We start from the raw sequence: 20,836 nt of genomic DNA, 5'->3' as shown, positions 1-20,836 counted from the left end.
GTGACCCATAGACTTTTGGACTGTAAGGGTATAAAAGCCCAGGGTTTCCTTGTTTGGGATCCTCCCTCCTTGCAGGCACCCAGCTCAAGCTGTTATTTTGTGATTTACTTATTGCACCAAGATTAAATAACTTTAAAGATCAGGATGTATGATACTCTGCCATGGGAAATCTAGGGTCAAGCTGGTAAGGAGACCAGGTCTGACTGTGAGTGTGGGGTGTGTAGCTGCGAAGGGGCTTCAGTTCTAGTTCAGGTGATGCGAGTGTGACTGTCAGAGTGGCTCCTAGATGGTTGGACAAGGGAAGTTTCCTGAACATAATACTGCCTGTTATAATGAAGGATATTCCTTTGAGAAGACAACAGCAAGATGCTGGTCTTCTCATGAAGAATGTTGTGCTCCTCTTTTGTAATGACTGTCAGTGGTGCCATTTATCAACTAATAGCTATGATTAATGCTGGTATTTCTACCCACATAAATATAGCTTTAATCTACCCCCTGTTCCTCTGAGAATGTTATGGTATCTCTTTTTATAAATTTGGGGAAGAAAAATTGTGCAGAACATTCATGACATGAGAATTCAGCTTTGAATTCCAAGACTGCAATATGATCAGCAGCAGGTTTCCAAAAAAGTTATGTGAAACTGCAGTTCAAAAACTGAAGAACAAAAAGCTAAAACTGAACTGAAATTCAAGTTCAAGTATTATTTTAGAGTGAAATTCACAGCACTTGGAGAAAAATCAACTGTCAGTCTTAAGTGGAGGATCTGAGAAAGATTTTGGAAGAATGGGGTGTTACGCCCTGTTACAGACTTATAGTGTAAGACTCCTTTGAGACGGTCCTGGGATAAATATTCCAAGATGTGTTAATATATATCACATCTGTTTCAGTAGCTCCATTTAGCATTTGAATATACATTGTTACACAGTCCCTTTCACAGACTGTCCTCTAATCACTTTCTGTGTTGTAATCTCTGCTATAAGCACTGCTGCAGCATGCTAGCAGTGCCACAGAAACACTGATACTGGCCCAGAGCAAAGGTCTTGTGAGTTCAGTCCTTTGTCTCTATGAGGGCTGTAAGCAGATGCTAATAGAAAAACAAGAAGACGTACATATGCTATATCCTTCCATTGCCCTCTTAGGCATCAAGAATTTGCAGCACAGACCTTCTGAGTGAGATGTGTTTTCTGTGCATTTCAATGTGTTTTGTGGATTTTTCTTCCGTGAACTCACTGAATCTCCTCTGCACCCACATAAACTTTCAGTAAGACACCAATTTTACATGCCCGGTTTCTTAGTGAAACACCACCAGATATGTTAATTACCACTGATATATTAAACAGTGAATAAAAAAAAGCTACTATTATAGTTAAAAAATTTAGACAAAACTGACTACCGAAATCAAGCCCCTTTCTGTGCACTTCCTATTGAGCTGCCATCTGAATCCACTAAGTGCCTGACTAATGCATGTAGTGTCTCCTCAATTCAAATGCTGCAGGTGCTCCTAAAAACTCACTCCAGGTAGCTCCATAAAGGAAAATAAGTAGAAACACAGTGGATGGCAGCCAGGACATTCAGTCACGAGTGAATGGGTCCTAGCTTGATGTCCTAGTACCAAGTGCAATTTCTGTATTTTGCCCTTAAGAAACAAAAACTCAGTCCTGGAGGCTCAAACCCAGTGGAGATCTTAAACCTTCAATGCAGGAGGGAGCACATCTGTAGTTCCCACCTGGTCTGAAGGAAATTCTATACTCACTAAAGTGCAATGCACACGCTCCTTCCTGACAAGCTTGCAGTGCCTTGGTAAAACATTCCCTTGGTTGGTTAAGATGGGAGTGCTGAGCTTTTTCAGGGACAAGAAAAAATTCAGAAAGGGAGCAAAAAATAATCCATGCATCTTGCTTTTTTGCTAAGTTTTCAAGTTACAAGACTACTCTGTGATTCCAGAGCCCAACAACCTTCCCCTGTTCCATCCCCAACAACCTCTTCAAAAGGAGAACCAGTACTTGCTCAGCCTTCTGGAAGGTTATAGGTATATGCCATTCAAAGCAAATTACTGGCTCTGAAACAGGGTGGGAGAAGACTGCAACCCTTGATTCTGGGCTCTAGGAATAATAAGTACTGAGAAAATACCACTCTTGCCATGTTGCCTCCCAGTTAGCTTTCAGAGGTTTCCTTCCTGCTGAAGCAGCAGCTTTCTGTAATTACCTTTTAAAGCACTTGACATTTTATACAGCACCTGGTATTTCCACCTCAGGAATCAGATCTCCTTTATTTAGTCTAGACCTAAACTCTTGTATTGTGGGAGAAAAAAGTACATATGTATTCCTTGCATATGAATAATCATGTTTACATTCAAATTTTTATCCATTTATAAATAATATAAATAATGGATGTGACCTAATTTCAACATATCATTCAAAAACTGGGGAAATCTCTCTAGCTCATGCAACAGAAACATTTGAGTGTCTGTGTTTAATGAATTTCAAGCAAAGCTTGACAGAATACCAATAAATCTAGAGGAAGAAAAGTTTATTCTTGCAACAGTGAGTGTATCAAAATTTCAGCTTCATGACATAAGTATCACTGGAGTAATGTCCTATTCATGTAAAGAGCTGTCTAGGTTTCTACTACCATATCTGAGATCTGAAAGCAGTCATATAACTTTATCAGGTAAGCATGGAAAGGTCCTGTGCAATACTATTTATTTTAAATATTTATTATGGCTTCTTCTTTCTCACAGGAAATGTTATTAGAGGTAATCCAAATATGCTGTTAATCAGATTTATCATGCTTATACTGCTGTTCAGAAAGGGGATTACTGACTTACCTAATATTAAATATGAGCTGCAGTTGTATGGACAAAGACACTGAGTTATATGCAACAAAGACACCTTTTAGGAATCCTTTCTAAATCTGAATTATGTGTGTGGTACATGTCTGAGAGCAGACTGAAAAATGCTAATATGAGATTGGCAGAGTGATCAACCGGCAAAGCCTGGACACATTTAGTACAGGGGTTTTAGGGTTTTACTGTTTTTGTCTTTAAACACAGCTCCAGTGTTTATCAATTAAGCAGTCAAGGAATAAAATAAACAGCAAGACAGCACATGTGCAAGCAAGACAGCACAAAGCTACATGGTTAAAATACATCTACTGACCTTTTCTTAGTTTGAAATATTCAAAAAAGAGAGGAAAATTGTCTAGCACAAGTATTAAACCAATATTAGTTAAATCTTATTACTCCACCTCTGTGGGGTTAACTGGCCCTAGCTCCTTTCACTTCACGCTCTTGAGTCGAAGAACTTCTACAAAGTTTGAAGCTGAGTTGAGTTTATAACTCAAACCTTAATTGTAATTTTAATACCCTCATATAAATTTACATAATGAACATGGAGCTTCCCAATCATTATGGCAGTGTTTAACAGCACACTTACCGCCACGGTCCCGGGCAGCTAGATTTTGTCCTCTTCTTAGAGTAACATCCAACTGGTACATTCCAGGGTCCCCAGAGGGAAAATCTGCATTACTTATTCCAACCAAATTTGTTCTCTGCAGAGGGCGGAAATAAAAACACGATAGCTAATGTTACTAAAAGTTTCATGTAAGGTATTATGTATGTATTATGTATCACCATCCTACTGAACTAAGACAAGGCCGTATCCCATTCTCCCACCTCAGAGCTAATATCCAGCATCAAGGAATCTGTCCATCTTATCAGTATGACAATTCCTGAGATTCGCTTTTTTTTTTAACAAAAACAACACACAACACCAGAAAAATAAACTGGTTGACAATTGATAGTTAAATACGTTATTTTAAAAATGTGGTTGAAAAAATAATTCTTTGATACACAGCAGGTGAAAATAAGGTCTTTAAGGTCCCTTCCAACCCAAATCATTTGATGATTCTACAAACCTCCACTTTTAATTACATTCACATACAGTCCTGGCCCACTAAAGCAAAATAGGTAAGAAAAAGAAAAGCTAGACCTTACAGTACTATTTGGAGTAGTCATCACCAGTACCCTCAAATCCTGTGTTTATCCAAGAGTGATAATCTATGCATTGAATAAATATACGTGAATTAAGATTTTGTCAGCTACTGCAGTACTTTGGGGTTTTTCCACAAGTTCTGGGGGAAGCTGTGAGGGGAAAATAATCATAAAAGACATTAAATGCAGCTGTAGCTCTGCATGCCAGGACAATCACTCTTAGATTAGTTATTTGTATAAAATGTATCATTAAAAAAAAAAACAAACCAATAAAGGAAGTCAGAATGCAAGTAACTCTCTGGACCTCCAGACTGCATGAACAGTAACCACATTTCTGTCCCATACGACAAAGTAGAGAAACTATATTTCTTAGTACACATAAGCTTTTGCAAAATAGTTTTCAACACATCTCTCTGTAAGTAGAATCTAATTACAGTGTGTGCTTGGAACACCACATTTTATTTTAAGACTAGAACAACTATACCAATTATACATTCACAGTACATACAGGAACTTTATCTGTTACAGTGAACACCATATACATATGCTCAAGCTAGAAGTTAAATCTTTTAAAAGCAGTGCTATTAATATTTTATTATGTGATTACAGGTCCTCTGCAAGGGAAAAAAAACAGCATGACAGAAATATCACAGAGACCATATGGGTACCAAGTGCTATACTATTTCAAAAAGAAACAAGTTTTGTCTTCTTTCTTCCTACTACACCCTTTTTTCTTACTAAGGTAATAATGAAACTAAAGCACAAAGGCAGGCGCAAAATAAAGGCATTTCAACAGATGGCTTATTCTCATTATTCCAGAGTCATAACTCTGAGCCCTAACATATTTAACCTTTGCTGCCACACATACAGTGCTGGCCAAATCGCGCACCGATATGCTCACCGGTTCCACAGCAATGAAATTTTTTCAACACTAGTGCATTTCAAAGAAAATGGTTAGATGAGTTTTGATTTGGTGGGGGGTGTTGTTCTTGAAATCTAGCAACATTTATCTTTTAATTTTGTCCTTGTAAAGTAATGATGAGGCATGCCTGAAAATATCAAAAGACCTTGCAAGACTCTTGCAGAAGGCAGCCACCAGCTTCTTTTAAATTACTAACTCCTCACTTATCATCTCTTTTATTCACTCTTTTTTTTTAATGCACTGTCTGCAGGATACAAGACTGACAACAGTGACCCCACTCCTGCAATGCTTAGTATCTAGTCCAGTCAGAAATAAGGAAAAAGCTGCATAATGGCCCCAGCCTCATCCATGACCATAGCATTTATCACAGTATTATGAAACAAAGAAATGTGTTCTGCAGTAACAATAAAAACCAAAACTTTCCTTCCCCTTTCTTGCCCTTCTACAAGAATTTGCAGTCACAAAAGAAACATGATGTCTCCCAACATTTATATTCCTCCTCTCTCTTCCCCTCTGAGGTAGAACGCAAGCTCTACATTAAACTTCCTTGGTTTAAACATGTTGCTTCCTTTTGCACTTCTCACATATTTTTCAATGTTTTTCCATCTTTTTTTCTTGCAACAGAGCTCCATTAATCAGTTTTTCAGCTGTTCAAGGAGGCTAGAAACACTTAGGTGAGCAATGTAACAAGCCTACAGTATGTAAACAGTTAAACAAAAGGCAGAGATATTAACTGTCCCTAAGTATTTAGAAAGTCAAACCAAAGTATTTCTGCATCCCAATTGAAGTACCATTCCATTAAAACCGGAGGTTGCCATAATAAACACAACTTTCAATAAATCATTTTTTCAATCACCTATTTTAATTAATGAGTTCAAAAATTAAAATGGAAACAAAGAACCACTTTTGCACGGCCTGTAGTAACGAACTGAAGTTAGAAATATTCAGACAAGCAACTTGGGAGCATGCATGAAAGCCTACGATTGCCCTAACCATAGAACTGTTTCGAAACCAAATTTTCTGAACTTCTGCACTCAGAATAATTCCACCAATGTCAAGAAAAAAGCTCTCTGTACTTGGGGGGAAAAAAAACCAAACCAACATAAAAAAACCCCACAACTAGTAGTTTTTAGCCTCAAAGCTGTTTCTTACTGACTGCTACATGATGACACCAAACCTGACAAAGAAAGGGCATGCTTTGACTTTTTGTGTCTAAAATGTGCAGAATGTGTTGAAATTACTTTTAATAAATCTTTAACAAAAATATTGAGATTCCAGATAAAGACCAGAAAGGATCAAGTATCCAGCTTCAATTTTTAGACAGGAAAAATATTTTGGCCAATTACAGCTTTATTGTGTCTACCATCAGAAGAGTAAGACACAACCTCACTGCTTATTCTTCTAGATGGACAGACTGAAGGAAGAGTTAACCCCTTGAATTCAAACCAGCCATAACATAAGAATAGTTAGGCAAATGAGTCACATTCACAGATACAATACAGATGTCTGCCACGTTCTCCACATTAGTATTACAGCAGCCTGAGTCAACTGTAAAGCATCATAATTATTTTTAGTACCAGAAATAGTGCAGCAGCATTTATAGAAGGTAACCAACTACAGCTGGTCCTACAGCGATCTGCATTACTCTGTAGACATAAGAAAGGTATACATAAAGTAAAAACGCATCCTATAAAGTAACTGCAAAAATATCACCTTGATGTGTAACTAGTGATCCTAAAGTGAGAATACCTCAGAGTCTACAAACGAGATAATGTTGCCCAAAAGTCCTGGGAAAAAAACACAGCCATGTTTTGTTGAACAAACAGCCCCAAACCAGAAAGAACCGTATGACCTAACCAGCTCCTCCAGCTGACCTGGCTCATTAAGATAGGTATTTGCTAGTTTCAAGTGCGGTATACACACACAAAAAAATGGTCATGGCCAGCTGGTATCAACATGCCATTATTTTCCTTTTTCCACCACATGAAAAATGTGTTTAATGTCTGAAGACATGCAAAACACCTTAACCTTGAAAGGAACAAAACAACACAAACTATTTGACTTAATAAAGAAAGGAGTTATGTAGTCTAGATACAATTGCAGCAATTTTGTTATGTCTGACTAGAAGTCTAAGGCCTATTTTTATTTTTTAAAAATTACATTCCTTGCCTGCAACCTCTTTGTGGTTCAAAAAAGTCTGCACAAAAACAGTGCAAAACAATCTTGTATCACAAGCACAAAAGAGACTGGTAGATTTAACCACATATGGTCTTCTCAGACCACCCTAGAGCATACTAGCCGCAATATGCCTCTGAAGTATCAAAATATATACTTTCAAAAGCTAGGTAAAGAGATCAGAAGAAGTAGGTAGATAAATGTGGGGGTTTTGTTCTACTGGCAGTGGGTCATGGCAATAGGAATCACAAACAGCTATTTATAGCCAGGATGGGCTCAGATCTGTTTATCCCTGACTGGGGGACAGGATGGATCTGGAAGAAGGAAGAGCAAGATACAGCGGCCCAGGAAATGCCATATCTTGACCATTCTCCCCTCGTAGACAATGCTTACCCCATCCTCATCTTCAAATGTGGAGTATTGTGTGTTGTGCTGATAAGAGGATAAAAGGATTCATGACTCCTCACTAAAACTTTTGGATAGAGAGAAACAAATTCCTACAAAATTTTGTTGACTCTTTACAAAAGCATTTATAAGATTTGGCTGACCCCTTACAAAAATGTCTAGATAGAGAGCAAACTGAGAGAACGAAATTGGAATCCCTCCTTAATATAGAAAGAGGCCTTATCAGAAGAATGCACCTTGAACTTTATAAGGCTGCAGAGCAGGAGAATATATTGAGAGTGACATAGGTACCCTATCAGGGATAAGATGCTAGTGAGGGGAGTACAACGTCTTATAGAGCAGCTCAGTTAAGGAATTAGTTGAGAAATTGCAGCAGCAATTAGCAAGTGAAAGGCTGCAAAACTTTTAGAGAGAGTGACTAACAAAACACTAAGCCCTCTGTCCCTGTACCCAGTAAGGAATTAAATGAGCACAGGGAGACCATGCACAGAAAACGAGTTGCAATGTGACCCCTAATTAAAATGGAAGTAGTGGAGAGTAAGGAGGATGAGAAGAAGGAAATAACTAAGAAGTCAGTATCCTATTCAGCTGAGAATTTAGTAAAACTCCAAGAGAAGTATGGCAAGCGACCCCAGGAGTTAGAAACAGAGTATGTTTTAACTGGTGGGGACAGGATCCTCCTATCAGAAGAGGAAGCCCAGGGAAACTAGGGAGGTTTTCCTAATGGTAAATGATCCAGCTCCAGGGTGAACCCAGGTCCCTCACCCAGAGGGCTGCCTACTGGGCGAGGAGTTTATCTCCCTGGGAAAGGGGAGACCCCGTAAGTATCCCCATGTCAAGGGGGGGGCTCCAACAGAAAATATTCAGAAGATTGACTGTCTTCAACTAATGCATGACTGCCAGTTAGTGCAGCATTAGCTATACCCCCTGCATTTGATCACTAATGCCAATTTTACAACTCTACTCATTTGGTGTCTACCAAATTCCTTAAAAATGTATGCAATTCAGTTGCAAGACCAATTGTAAAGATGGTCTTCCCTTCAGGGAAGACCTCTGATGTGGGGAGAGTGGCCTAGGAATTGATGAATTATGGGAGGAGAATGGGTGTTAGCCTCAATACAGAGAGGCAAAAGCCTGCAGTTAGACAAATGGAGCAAGAGAAAGAAAAATCACCCTCTTTATATAAAGGAAGGAGTTTGAAACTCAGCGAAATATGCTATGGGCTGAAGGGAGAAAACAGGGCATGTCTTCTATGGAGCTGATGGATGAATTGCCCACTGCTACTCTCAAAAAACTGGTACACAAGTGGCTGGGAGGACAGAAGAACACCAAAAGAGTTGGGATCTCTTCCCCTGAGTGGGAGAAAGTCCTGAGGGCCCTCAAGCTGTTCCAGCTACTCCCTCAGCTCCAGCTGGAGATCTGGTTAGCCTATATTGGGAAACTCCTCTCGACGTTCTCAAAAAGTGAACTGGAGGACAGCCAGTGGAGGTATTTAAGAAGGCTCACTGAAAACCCACAGGGTGATTTGATTCAGAAGCAACAGGAAAAAAAGCCAGCTCTGAAAAAGGGAGAGGCTGTAGAAGGGCAGGCATAAGCAGCAGAAGCGCAGGCACCAACTGCTGTGGAGCAAAAAGAAGCTGCAGAAGGGGAAGCCCAGGGATACTGGGAACCAGGGGTTTTCCTACTGGTAAATGATTCTTGTGAACCCTGGTCTGTCACCCTGAAGGCTGCCTATTGGTCAGGGGGTTTGGATCCCCTGGAGAGGGAAAGCAGGCTTCCGGAGAAGGTGTTGCTTATTGATGAGCATGATTAGGAAAAGAGGCTGCAGGCAGAGGGGCTGCTTGCTGCCAAGCATGATCATAATAAGAGGCTTTAGGCAGAGCATTGGGATGTGTATGAGAGAAAGAGAATCTAACTGGAGGAACTGCAGGATGTAGAATCTGGACCCCTAACTAAAACTGAAACCACAGATGATGGTCATGTCAGCCAACTCCTACCAAAACAATGTCATATACTGGAACCGAGATACCAAAGTTATTGCCAGATCAGTTAAATGAGGAGATGGGAGACCCTGTAAGTATTCTCACTTCAAATGTGGAGACTGTTTCTGGACTAACCCAAGCAGAAGCCGTTAGTCAAGCCGCAGGCAAAAGCACACAAAGAGTTTTAAAAGAGATGTTCAGTTATTTACCCAAGCCTAGTTTCATCCAATCAAATAATGGCAGCCACTTTACTGATGGCGGGGGGGGTACAGGAGTGGGCCAAGGGTGAAGGGATTAATTGGTCCTTTCAGGAAAGGGAAGGTAAAGATCCAATTAAGCTTAAGCACCACCCAGGACAACCAGTTTTAATGGATTTATCCACTATTGGAGCAGTGATTCAAGATGCCTTGGGCAATTATTCACGGGTAGCTACCAATGCCCATGATAAGAACACTGTATTCACACCAAATTGATAGTGCCTTCTTTTTAATCACTGGGTTTACGTTACAGCATTTTCTCTTTCTCTTTTCCTACAGGAACTATGATGGAGCAATTAAATTAACCTTGTTCTGTAGATCAGTGTTAATGTCAGGAATTTTGACGATGTGTTGTTGTTTGCCTAGTTGTTTTACTTATCACTCCTTGGCAATATGTCCTTTGTACCCTCTTCCTGTTAAATATAAACTATTGTAATAGGACTCCAAACTTAGCTTAGGAGCTAATACAAGGACTTGTAAGAATATGGAGGTTTGATGGCCAATGCCCCAGTTTGCACAGGAAGAAGTAAGATTCTTTCTGCTGCCTATAAATTTGCTTGCTGTGATGTTTCTTACTCGTAACACTTGACCTGGAGACCCACCAAAATTTAGGGTTTAGGAATTCGGTGTATATTTATCACCCTCCAGTCACTTAAGAATGTGAGACTACAAATTTTATTTGGTCAATGATAGGACAAGGGGCAATAGCTCTAAACCAAAAGAAGGTAAATTTAGATTATATACTAGGATGAAATTCTTTACTGTGAGGGTGGTGAGGCACAGGAACAGGTTCCCCATCCCTGGAAGTGTCCAAGGCCAGGCTGAAGCAACCTGGTGGAAGGTGTCCCTGCCCATGGGAGCAGGGTGGAAAAAAGATAATCCTTCAGGTTCTTACAACCCAACCCAACCCACTCTGTAATTCTGTGATTTTATTTGGTCAAATGACTACATAGAAAATCAAATCAGCAACATCCAAGCACAAATGAACAAAAGACTGCTCACCATCTAAAAATGAGTCAGTGATTACTTGACTTGATGAAACATAGTCTTCCTCCTCACCAAAAAAATCACTCACATGAAACATGAGGTGCCTTTACTGACAAAAATCCCAGCACTGCAGTACTTTTTTCCCCAGGTCCCACTACTCAGACCAAATCCGTACCATTCAAAACTAGATTTTTTTGACAGTGATGGTATATCATAGCTCCTAAGCCTTTGAAAGATGAAACCTCTGGCTTGGTGGGAAGGTATGAATCACCTACCCCACAAGACTTCAAAATATACAAATCTAGACAGATCATTTTTTGGTGCATTTGCTATGGTTTGTCATCAGTTCTCCATTACAGAAATACATTGAATGGAACATACCCTGAACACAACACAAACGCCACATAAAACAAAACTCCATACTGAACTAAAAGTGATCAAATTTGCCATTTTGATAAATCAAAAGTCTACCACGCACAAAACTGGGGGGAATTCTGCCTTCTTTTATATGGAAAGAGGAAAATATTTCTTTTTTTAAACTTAACAGCTTCAGGGCTTACATTATAGCTAACCTCTTAAAATTCCCTAGAAGGAAACACTTGTAATATCTGAGATCGAGGATGCATAGCAAGATTAGAGAGAAAAACGCAAATTCCATCTTAAGATCAATTGTGAGTTCTTAGTCACCTTGCCAAAGACCAGAAATTCATTCAAGAAGTAAAAAAAAAAAAAAAAGAAGAAAAGTCTATTAATTTGGTAGCACCATATCACAAGACAAATCAGTTAACTTGGAACAACCCATACAGCTGCACGGTAAATGACACACTGGCAGTTTTAAAACTGTTTTTTTAAAAAACACTGGAAAGTAATTCTTTAGCAATAATATAGAAATTGATGATAGGTCTTACTGGTATGACTAATAATTTTCTGCATCTGACATGTCAAAAAGAAGGAAAGAACATTTTCCAGCATTTCTTGGGCGGAAAAAAGTGCAATGCTATAACCATGTTTAAGTGTTTGTATTTTTAAATTTTGAAAGTTCAACATAGGTCAGTAGGTTATGAAATACACATGAAGTACACTGAAGTAACAGTTGACACATTCACTTGAAATCCAGATAGAACCCCTACACCGAAAATTAAACACTTCACAGCAGAGTCAGTCGGTACAAAATATGCATTTTTTTAACTTTTCTGTGCAAGCACTGTTGCAATTCCTATCCATATCTATTATCCTCAATATAATTATTAATGAACACCTTTATATATAAGCAGTAAATCCAGGGGGGGAGAGAAAATAAAGTTGAAGTGAGGTCATGGATAAACAGTAACTCAACTGCTGCTACTAGTTCACTTTAAAACATCTAAATATTTCACATAACAATAAATGCAAACTGGTGAATCCTGAAAAATTATGTAGCTCACTTTGAAAACTCTGCAGATCTTCTTTAGTTAATTAAGCAGAAATTACAATTCTGTTGCACCATATCTTGATTTCCATATCAGTAATATACATACACTCTATTAACATATTGTAAGTTGACAGACCGGTCAGATGCTGACAGAGCACAGGAAACAGATTAACATATCTCAAGCTGCTGAAAGATAAATCTTTTATTAGAAATTAATACAACAACAAAATAGGGCAATGCAGAACATTCCTTGATAAAATCAGTTGTCTTATTAAACTCTTGGAGAAACAGCTTTGATCAGCTGCAAAGTTTTCTTAAAAAGAAATGAACATTAGCAACAGCTTTTTACTCCTGGTTTCTATTTCTATGTAATTTAACTAGCTCCACAGTCTTCTGACATTTATTTATCTACTCATTCCCTTTGTGTAAATGGCCAGATCCCTAAAAGCAAGCTTTCTGGTGTTGTCCCAAATATTGCCTTGTTAATTTTCAGAATTATGCTGCTCTCAAATCATGCTCTAAATACCTGTGCAAATTAGTCTTTCCGACTCTTCCTATTTTGTATTGGCATTATGACAGGAAAAGGTAAGCCTTTCAGTCAGCAGTTTTCAGATTTCCTCACCACTGCCATCTTTCTCAGTGCAATTAGCTAAAGTAGGAATTAAGATTCTCTTGGGTGATATTATCTGTGTAACTTTTCATTGATGTTTTCAGCCGTTTGTCTTTATTTTGTTCCTTTTCCTTCACTGGCTGGATCAATCGTGAGCTGTGACAAACGTCAATTATAACCAACAAGCCAAAGTTTTCCCTTGTGTAACTTCACTGACTCAAAAGGCTCTAAGCCAGACATAAATTTATTTGGTATAGACAGAGAAATGTGCATGGTATTCCAGTTTGTTTTGCATTGGCTCTACATCCCCCTTCACACCAAATTCATAATTCTCTTGTCTTCAGGCTTCCTCACAGCTCAATCTCTGCTCCTTTTACATCACTATTCCCTTTCTCTTTCCCAGCATCTCAATACAACACCATGCTCCTTGCCTTGAAAGTGCAACCTCTCCTCATACAACCCAGCCCACTAAACTCCCCTTTATTCTGCAGATCTTTCTCATGGAGGAGCTCACCTTCTTATATGAACTGTATTGGCCAACAGTTATACATTATTGCAGGAATGGGAGAGACCCTGTACCTGGACATATATTTCTAGTTTTTTACTTCATCTAATCTGTCTCTTGTATCAATCTGTGTTACATAATCTAGACCACTGTTTTCCAATCTCTGGCTTTGAAGACCCACAAATGTAAGTCTGCAGGATGCTTATTAATGAAACAAATAGTCTGTGTTCACAAAACTAATGACTCTTGATTTACTATGGCTAAGAACCCAGAGACTGAGAAGCAGCCCTAGTCAGCCCTCACTCTTCCCTCTGTGGTAACCCCTGAGCCCTGCCACATCTCCAGTTTACTTATGCAATCACAAAACTGAAAACAGACATTGAGGGAAGGCGTTAGGAACTTGTCCACTCTTTCAATTTAATCGATCAACCTGAACATTCTTTAAGAAGTCACAGGATTTGTTGTTACTAGAGCATTATCTTGCAAGAAAACCCACTGAAGAAAAGTGCCCACAAGAGTTCTCACTGTGGCAGTCAGACTGAAGCCTGGATGCCCCTTCAGGAATCCTCTCCCTAAGCCCTCTTCATGTTCACTGTTGCTTCAAAATAACATATGCCCACACCTATGTTCTCCAATTAAGGCTGTGAAACACCTGTAGGGTCTTTATTACTGCAAATCTTAAGAAACAAGGATATGTCCAGCCTCCTGGTTTTCACTACATTACTATGACAAAATGCAAGAGGCATAAAACTTTCCACACAAAACTATGTCTCATATTCAAGAGAAAGACCATGCTGGCACAGGCATTGTTGGATAAATTCAAGCTCCAGCTGGCAAGAAGATGCAAATTATAAGGGACCCTTACCACACTGCCTTGGGGCATGGCAACACACAGACACAAGCATTGTGAAGCATTGTCCCTGGAGGGCTCTTGTCATCTCCTGCCCATGGGACACCCCAGGAGGCTTCCATGGTCCTTCTCTCACTCCCTCAAAGATACAGCACACATCTGGCAGCTCTCAGTTACATGAAGGTAATTGGATGCCACATGGAGAGTTACAGAAGGTTTGGCCAAGGAGACATGCCATGGTCTTAGGAAGCTGGAAGAAGACAATGTTTAATTGCATGTGTTCATTTCTTTGCCCTAAAAACCCACATTTACACTCTGGCTATCCTTTAAAAGGAAACTCAGTTTTCTGCCAATAAATAGCTATGATCACCTACCCAAAAATATTCACAGACAGCTCCACAAAGTATTCAGTCTTCAGCAAAGAACTAGATGAGTATTCAGTGTGGAAATATAATAGGTATTGTTTGTATAAGACTCTACTTTTAAGCGTGCACCTCTACTCAAACCCAGGTACTAACCCTATTCACTATAACAGAAGCTTTATTCAATGCTAAGAAAACTAGGTCTTCACTGGATTGTCCATGCCGGTTTGATTATGCCAAAATTACATTTCAAGATAAAATCCACAGAGTACGGCAACTTACATTGTAAATCTTCCCATCCGCTATTTATGTGCCTTTTCACTTATGACAACTGTATTATTTTAGCTTAAAAGCACAAAAAAATTGACTTATTGTGGGATTTTATTTCTCCCCACCATGTCCCTTAAAATATCTAGCAGGTCTTTTTGTTTACAGATTTGCTAAAAAATTCAACAGATCCAAATGAAGCAGTAGCATCTGCTTGCCCTGTAGTTCAATAAAACTTTAAATACATTTTAAAGGAAGTTGAAATCTTAGGTTGTTTTACGTTTAGGTAATTTAATCTCATTTTTGTGATTCTGTTAATTTATAGAATTTTTTTCATCTTTGGACGTGTAAGGTTGCTGGGCAATAAAAATCCAGACAACACTGAAAAGTCTGTGCTAGGTAAAACTTGGATTTAAAAACGCAAGTTATTCCAAACTCATGTTACCAGATGTGCACTCTCAGGTCCTCAGAGAGGTGTAAATGCCATGACTGAGATAAGGCACTGTCATGGTTTGAAGTCCCAAAATCCAATTCCTGATTCTTAGCCCCCCTCCCACATCTCAACCCAGTGTGAGATGGGTTTTCCAGACACTACACGAGACTCAAAATGGGGGGAAAGGGATATATTACAATACTGTACAAATAAATCGTATAATACATTACACACAATCTTAACTCTATCTCTGCCATGACATACTGTATTTACAATGGGCCAAATCTCTTCTCCCTTCCAAATAAAAGTCCAGGAGGGAAGAAGAAAAAAAGACCCCTTCCAGTCTCTGAGCAGCAGTCCACTAGGGCAACAGGCTCTCTGTGTCTTTCATGAAGCAGCAGTTGTTGGATCTTTGCCAATACATACCAGGGAGGCCTCCAAGCCTCTCTCGGCCCCCCGACGCAAACGAAGGGTCTTTCCGTGGGCTGCGTTACCCCAGACAAAGGTTGCTCCACCACGGTCATGTCGACAAAGTGCAGAAGCCTTCGTGACAGTCTGGTATCTTCAGGGGATTCAAGCCCCTTGTCAGAGCTTCTGTGCTCTGCCTCAAGATGGCTGCTAGCTTCTCTGAAGCTGCAGCAAGGGAGGGCCCAAGGTCCCCTCTCACACATTTCGTCCTGGTTGAGCTCTCAGGACCACTGCATTTAGGACTTCCAATTAATAGGAGTCCACCCCCTCCATTTTTGGAGGGATCTCAAAGAAAGTTTGGGGGAGTTTGGCAGTTCTTACCCCAACTTTCTCTCCGTAAAACTTAGTACTCTCTGCTGCTTTCTTTCTCTCCCTCTCGGCTCGCAGAAGTTTTCCTGTCTGCTTTGCTGCATGTTTTGTTTTGGTGCTTCTCTTATCTCTCGGCTCTGTGCCGCCGCTTTTTCTCCGGTCAGTGATGTTCTGCCGCTTCTCCGTCTGCCCACTCACGGTGGAGAAAACTCCTTCAGCTTTCCAGCTACAGGTACTTAGCCCAGTTTAACACTGTTCCAAGTCCCTGCAGCCCCCAGCTGGGGGCTGGGGGGGCCTAGCCCCCAGTGGGGCTCCGGGCCCCTTCCTCGTGGCTTTACAACATGCCCACTTCTTGTCCAACTACTACAACTACTTTCTTTTCCGGTCCAGTGATATGTTTATATTTTGCAGGAGCGCTGATTGATTCAAATCTCAAGTGTCACCACCTCCTGGGGGTTACCACTTTCTTAGCTCTAGGGGGAAAAACCTGGTTCAAACCACTACAGGCACCTTACTGCCCTGAGGTGCAGCCTTGACTTCTGAAGTATACTGAACTGTAAGGAAGCATGCAAGACTTGACTCCTGAAGTGCACTGAACCAGAAACTCCAGCTGCTCACAATGGAAGGTACTTGCTCTGTTAACAGATCACTGAAGAGTACCAGGCATACCTGAACACAGTCCAACAATGCTTTATAGTCACAGTCTCATTTCCACAACTATCCCATGGCTCAGTGAAGCCGCTGACTTAAATCAAGTGAGATTACACCTCTAGAGATGAGAAGAGCAGTGGATGTGCTCATTATGCAGTATAAGAACAGGTATTCTATTTCCAATCATCCCTCCAAAACAAACATGATCAGCAGCTCTGGCAAACTCCACAAACACACAAACAAGCTTTATTTTATATCAAAACCAGCAGGTTTGGTATGCAGGCACAGCCCATATTAATACTAGAAACTGCTTGGAGGAATTGACCATAATCCTGCTAATTAAAGACAAGTGTTAGAAAACCTGGGTACCACTTTGATTTGATTTAGCAGTATTCTTTCCAAATGTTGACTGTATCTTGTTCAAAACAAGAGCAGTGCCCTCACAACTAAACAGCAATTGACAGGTTTTGTAAATGAACATGCCGTTTCTTTGCTGAACACAACAGCAGAAATTAGAGGACTGGGCAGTCACTGACCACATGAAGTTCAACAAGGGAAAGTGGCAGATTCTGCACCTGGGTTGGGGAAACCCTGGATGTACATACAGACTGGGGAATGAGATGCTGGAAAGCAGCTCTGTGGAAAGGGACCTGGGGGTCCTGGTTGATGGCCAGTTGAATATGAGTCAGCAGTGCCCTGGCAGCCAGGAGAACCAACCATGTCCTGAGGGGCATCAGGCAAAGCATCGCCAGCCAAACAAGGGAGGGGATTGTTCCGCCCTGCTCTGCACTGGTGGGGCCTCACCTTGAATATTGTGGTAGTTTTGGGAACCACAGTATAAGAAATATATTAAGCTGTTAGAGAGTGTCCAAAGGAGGGCAATGAAGATGATGAAGGGCCTTGAGAGGAAGCCGTATAGAGGAGCAGCTGAGGTCAGTTGGTGTGTTCAGCCTGGAAGAGAAGACTGAGGGGAGACCTCATTGCAGTCCACAACTTCCTTGTGAGGGGAAGAGGAGGGGCAGGCACTGATCTCTTCTCCGTGGTGACCAGTGACAGGACCTGAGGGAATGGCCTGAAGTTGTGTCAGGGGAGGTTTAGGTTGGATATAAGAAAAAGGTTCTTCACCCTGAGGGTGGTTGGGCACTGGAACAGGCTCCCCAGGGCAGTGGTCACAGCACCAAGCCTGACAGAGTTCAAGAAGCATTTAGATGATACTCTCAAGCACATGATGTGAATCTTGGGGATGGTCCTGTGCACTGCTAAGGGTTGGACTTGATGATCCTTGTGGGTCCCTTCCAACTCAGCATATTCCGTGTAAAGAAAACCTCATATTTTCATATTTGTTTATTTGTTAGATGTAGCAGTCTTTAAAGCAGAATAATAGCTTGTAGTCTTAAACAATAATACTAAAATGTGCAATACATTTTGTGAGCCGGGGTGTGGGGAGGAAGGGACTAACTACTGCAGGGAAATTCCCACTTAGCAGACACCTGTCATGATAATCCCACATCAATAAGCAACGATGTAAAACATTTACAAGCAATATATAAGGAACAACCACTGTGGTTTCCAGTCAGGATGATGACTATCACCAAAGTAACCCTGTGAGATTCAGACATAAAGTTAGGTCCCGTGTTTGTAAAGATGAACTCCTCTGAACTCTGCAGCCAGACATGAAAGTCCCACTGACATCAAGGGACACTTGCAAATCATCACAGAACTACTACCACTCTAGATCCCAAGCACAGGTACGCAGCCAAATGTATTCATACCATTTATTTCTGACAACACACAGAGCGTGCCTTTTACTTCAGCTACTCATTTCTCCCTAATTATGCCAGAAGACAATTTATAACAATAGGTATTAGTCAATTTTTCCTGAAGAAAAGTGGATGACTGCTTCGAATTACACAAACTCCAGAAATACTCATATGCTTTGCACTTTTGTCGCAGGAAATTTATGCCAAGATTCAGCAGCCCCTATGAACATTAACTTCACCACCTATTTCAAAACTAACAGTCGGAGAAGCTTTGTTCACCGCCTTCCCTCAACAACCAGGGAAGAATGACTATCTTATCAGACTGAAGAAACCAGCTGCATGTGATAACACCCAGTATGTTGTACCAATTAATTATCTATCATCTGTTAAATGTGTACTAGTGATCATCATTTGGGTGTCCTGCAGAAATTAAAAGACATAATAATTCAAATTTGGATAAGCAGACAAGGGAAAAAGCAGAGGCTGTCTGAGGAAAAGCCGTGATGCATGTGTCAAGCAAGAGCAGACGCCAGCAGAGAGAGCCCTCAGAGAGGTGAGATGTGGCTCTGGGGAAAGGCGTGAGAGTGAGGGAACCCCAACTCCCCGTCCAAACAACTTTCCTCTGCATGGTTTATAAAAAGGAATGCCTTATGGAAGTAGCTCCTGCTTCGGTGCACAAGCACCCCTGGCAGCGCTGCGCCCACAGCTCGGGATGGCTCAGCCACACGGCCTATCACAGCGTGCAGGGCTCCGACACGGGCGGACCCCGGGCCGTTCCCCCTCTCAGGCGAAGGATATCCCCACTGGCGAGCGAGCGGGCGGGGGTTTGAGTCCAAACGCTGTCCGTCCTCCCACCTCTTTCTCCTCAGCTCCCTTCCCCAGCGCCTCGTCTCGCCTGCCCTCTCCGGGACCTTCCCTCCCGCCTGGCCTCTCCACCCCGGCCCAGTACGTACAAAACCACCAGGGCAGCCCCACGAAGGGCTACGGGGCCCAACACTCACCGCGCCACCGTCGCCGTCCTCCGTCCGCTGCTCCTGTCTCCTGCCGGCGGTGGGCGAGCCCTGCAGCAGCTGCTCCAGGCAAGCGGTGCTGGGCAATGAAGAGCTCTTCTGGTGGGACAGGTGCGCCCCAGGCCGGCGCCCCTCCTTCCCGCTCGCCTGCCCCTCATCGCCGGCGACCGGCACTAGTCGGCAGCCGGGTGGTGGCCCCTTGCCCTGGGGAAGCAGGTGCTCCCGCAGGCGGCGCAGGGCGGAGCCGGACTCGCCGTCCGGCTCTAGCGGCTCGGCGGCCGAGCAGCAGAGATTGGGTTGGGAGGACGAAAAGACGCGGTCCAGCACTTGCCGCCGCCGCTTGAAGCCGCTCCACTTTGCGCCGGGCGGCGGGTCCCCCTTGCCGCTGGTCGGCGGCGGCGGTGCGGGGGGCTCCGCAGTGCGGCGCTCGGTTCCTGCCCGCCCGCCGCCGCTCCGGCCCTTACCCCCCAGCTGCAGGTTCTTCCACAGCCGGGCCTGGAAGGATACCGCCGACTCAGATTCGCTGGGCTTTCCCCCGGTGGTCACCCGGGGCTCCTTGCTTGGCTCCATTCTTCTTCTGCGACGGAGGCGGTGGCGGCAGCAGAGCACGCCGGAGCCCGCCGCCTACTCTCCGGTGCTGGGCGGGCCGGAGCGGAGCGCCCGCCGTCGGGAACGAGCGCAGGGTTCCGCCGCGCCGCCCTCCACTCAGAGTGGCGCGACTGAGGGAGGCTGGAGCTGCAGCGCTGACGTTGAAGCTAAAAGAAGGACGAAACCCTCACCTTGGCCCAGCCGGGCGGAAAGTTTGCCTCCCTAGGCCCCCCACCCTGGCTGTACCCTCGATGGCGGCGGGCAGCGCGAAACGAGGTGCAAGGGGAGCGGCGGATCGGCTATGTATACGTGCGGCAATGCACATGAGGACATAGCAGGAGGGGGCTTATCCTGCCCACCTCCCCATCTATTTTCTGCATTGGAGACAGTTGCACCGTACGAGAAGCTTGGAGGGCAAACGGCTCCGAAGGTCGCCGCGGAGAGCGAGGGTAGGGGGTGTCTGCGCTGTGATATCTGCGGTCTCCTTTGGGGTCGGGGTACACTCAGGCCCCTGTGTGAAGGTGCGAACGTGAAGTGGGTCCCTGGCAGGGCAGACATCGTCCCCAAGCCGCGGCAACCTTGCGGAGGGAAGGTTCAGTTGGATTTGCTCGTGCAGGTACAGTAAACGCTGCAGAAAATAACCGGCCTCGTCACTGGCTCTGCCCTTCGGCAGCGGTGGGCGCAAAATGCAGAGCACGGCAAGGCAGAACCCGCCAGATATGGGCGTTTGCCCCTCTCGTATTTTTTAATTTAAAAAAAAAATGTTTTCTCATCACAGCATACTGGATTAGTAGCCCCGTCACTGCATTTTTGGATGCTTAACGCTATCTAAAATGTCTTTTGTTAATTAAAATAATACCAGCAGGATGATTTCACAACAAGAGTTTACGTTC

At 42.6% G+C, this 20,836-nt stretch overlaps 1 protein-coding gene across 6 annotated transcripts in view; it reads right to left on the bottom strand.

Annotated features, from left to right (window-relative positions):
• MCTP1 (multiple C2 and transmembrane domain containing 1) overlaps positions 1-20,021 on the bottom strand; it is a 189,411-nt gene extending 169,390 nt beyond the window's left edge. For all 6 annotated transcript variants that reach the window (XR_003538401.1, XM_027708764.1, XM_027708767.1 and 3 more), the window contains exons 1-2: positions 19,347-20,021; positions 3,435-3,549 (exon numbers count right to left, since the gene is read on the bottom strand). Coding sequence is in view for 5 of the 6 variants with exons in the window: in XM_027708764.1 (XP_027564565.1) it covers positions 3,435-3,549; positions 19,347-19,925 (694 nt within the window). In the remaining variant the exon portion in view is untranslated. The remainder of the gene's footprint in view (positions 1-3,434; positions 3,550-19,346) is intronic.
• Positions 20,022-20,836: the final 815 nt, after the last annotated feature.

The sequence above is a fragment of the Neopelma chrysocephalum genome, unplaced genomic scaffold (genome assembly GCF_003984885.1).
Source record: "Neopelma chrysocephalum unplaced genomic scaffold, ASM398488v2 Primary Assembly neopelma1_96523, whole genome shotgun sequence".
NCBI classification, from domain to species: Eukaryota; Metazoa; Chordata; class Aves; order Passeriformes; family Pipridae; genus Neopelma; species Neopelma chrysocephalum.
Note: the sequence above shows the minus strand (reverse complement) of the source record. Positions and strands in the feature narration are given on the sequence as shown.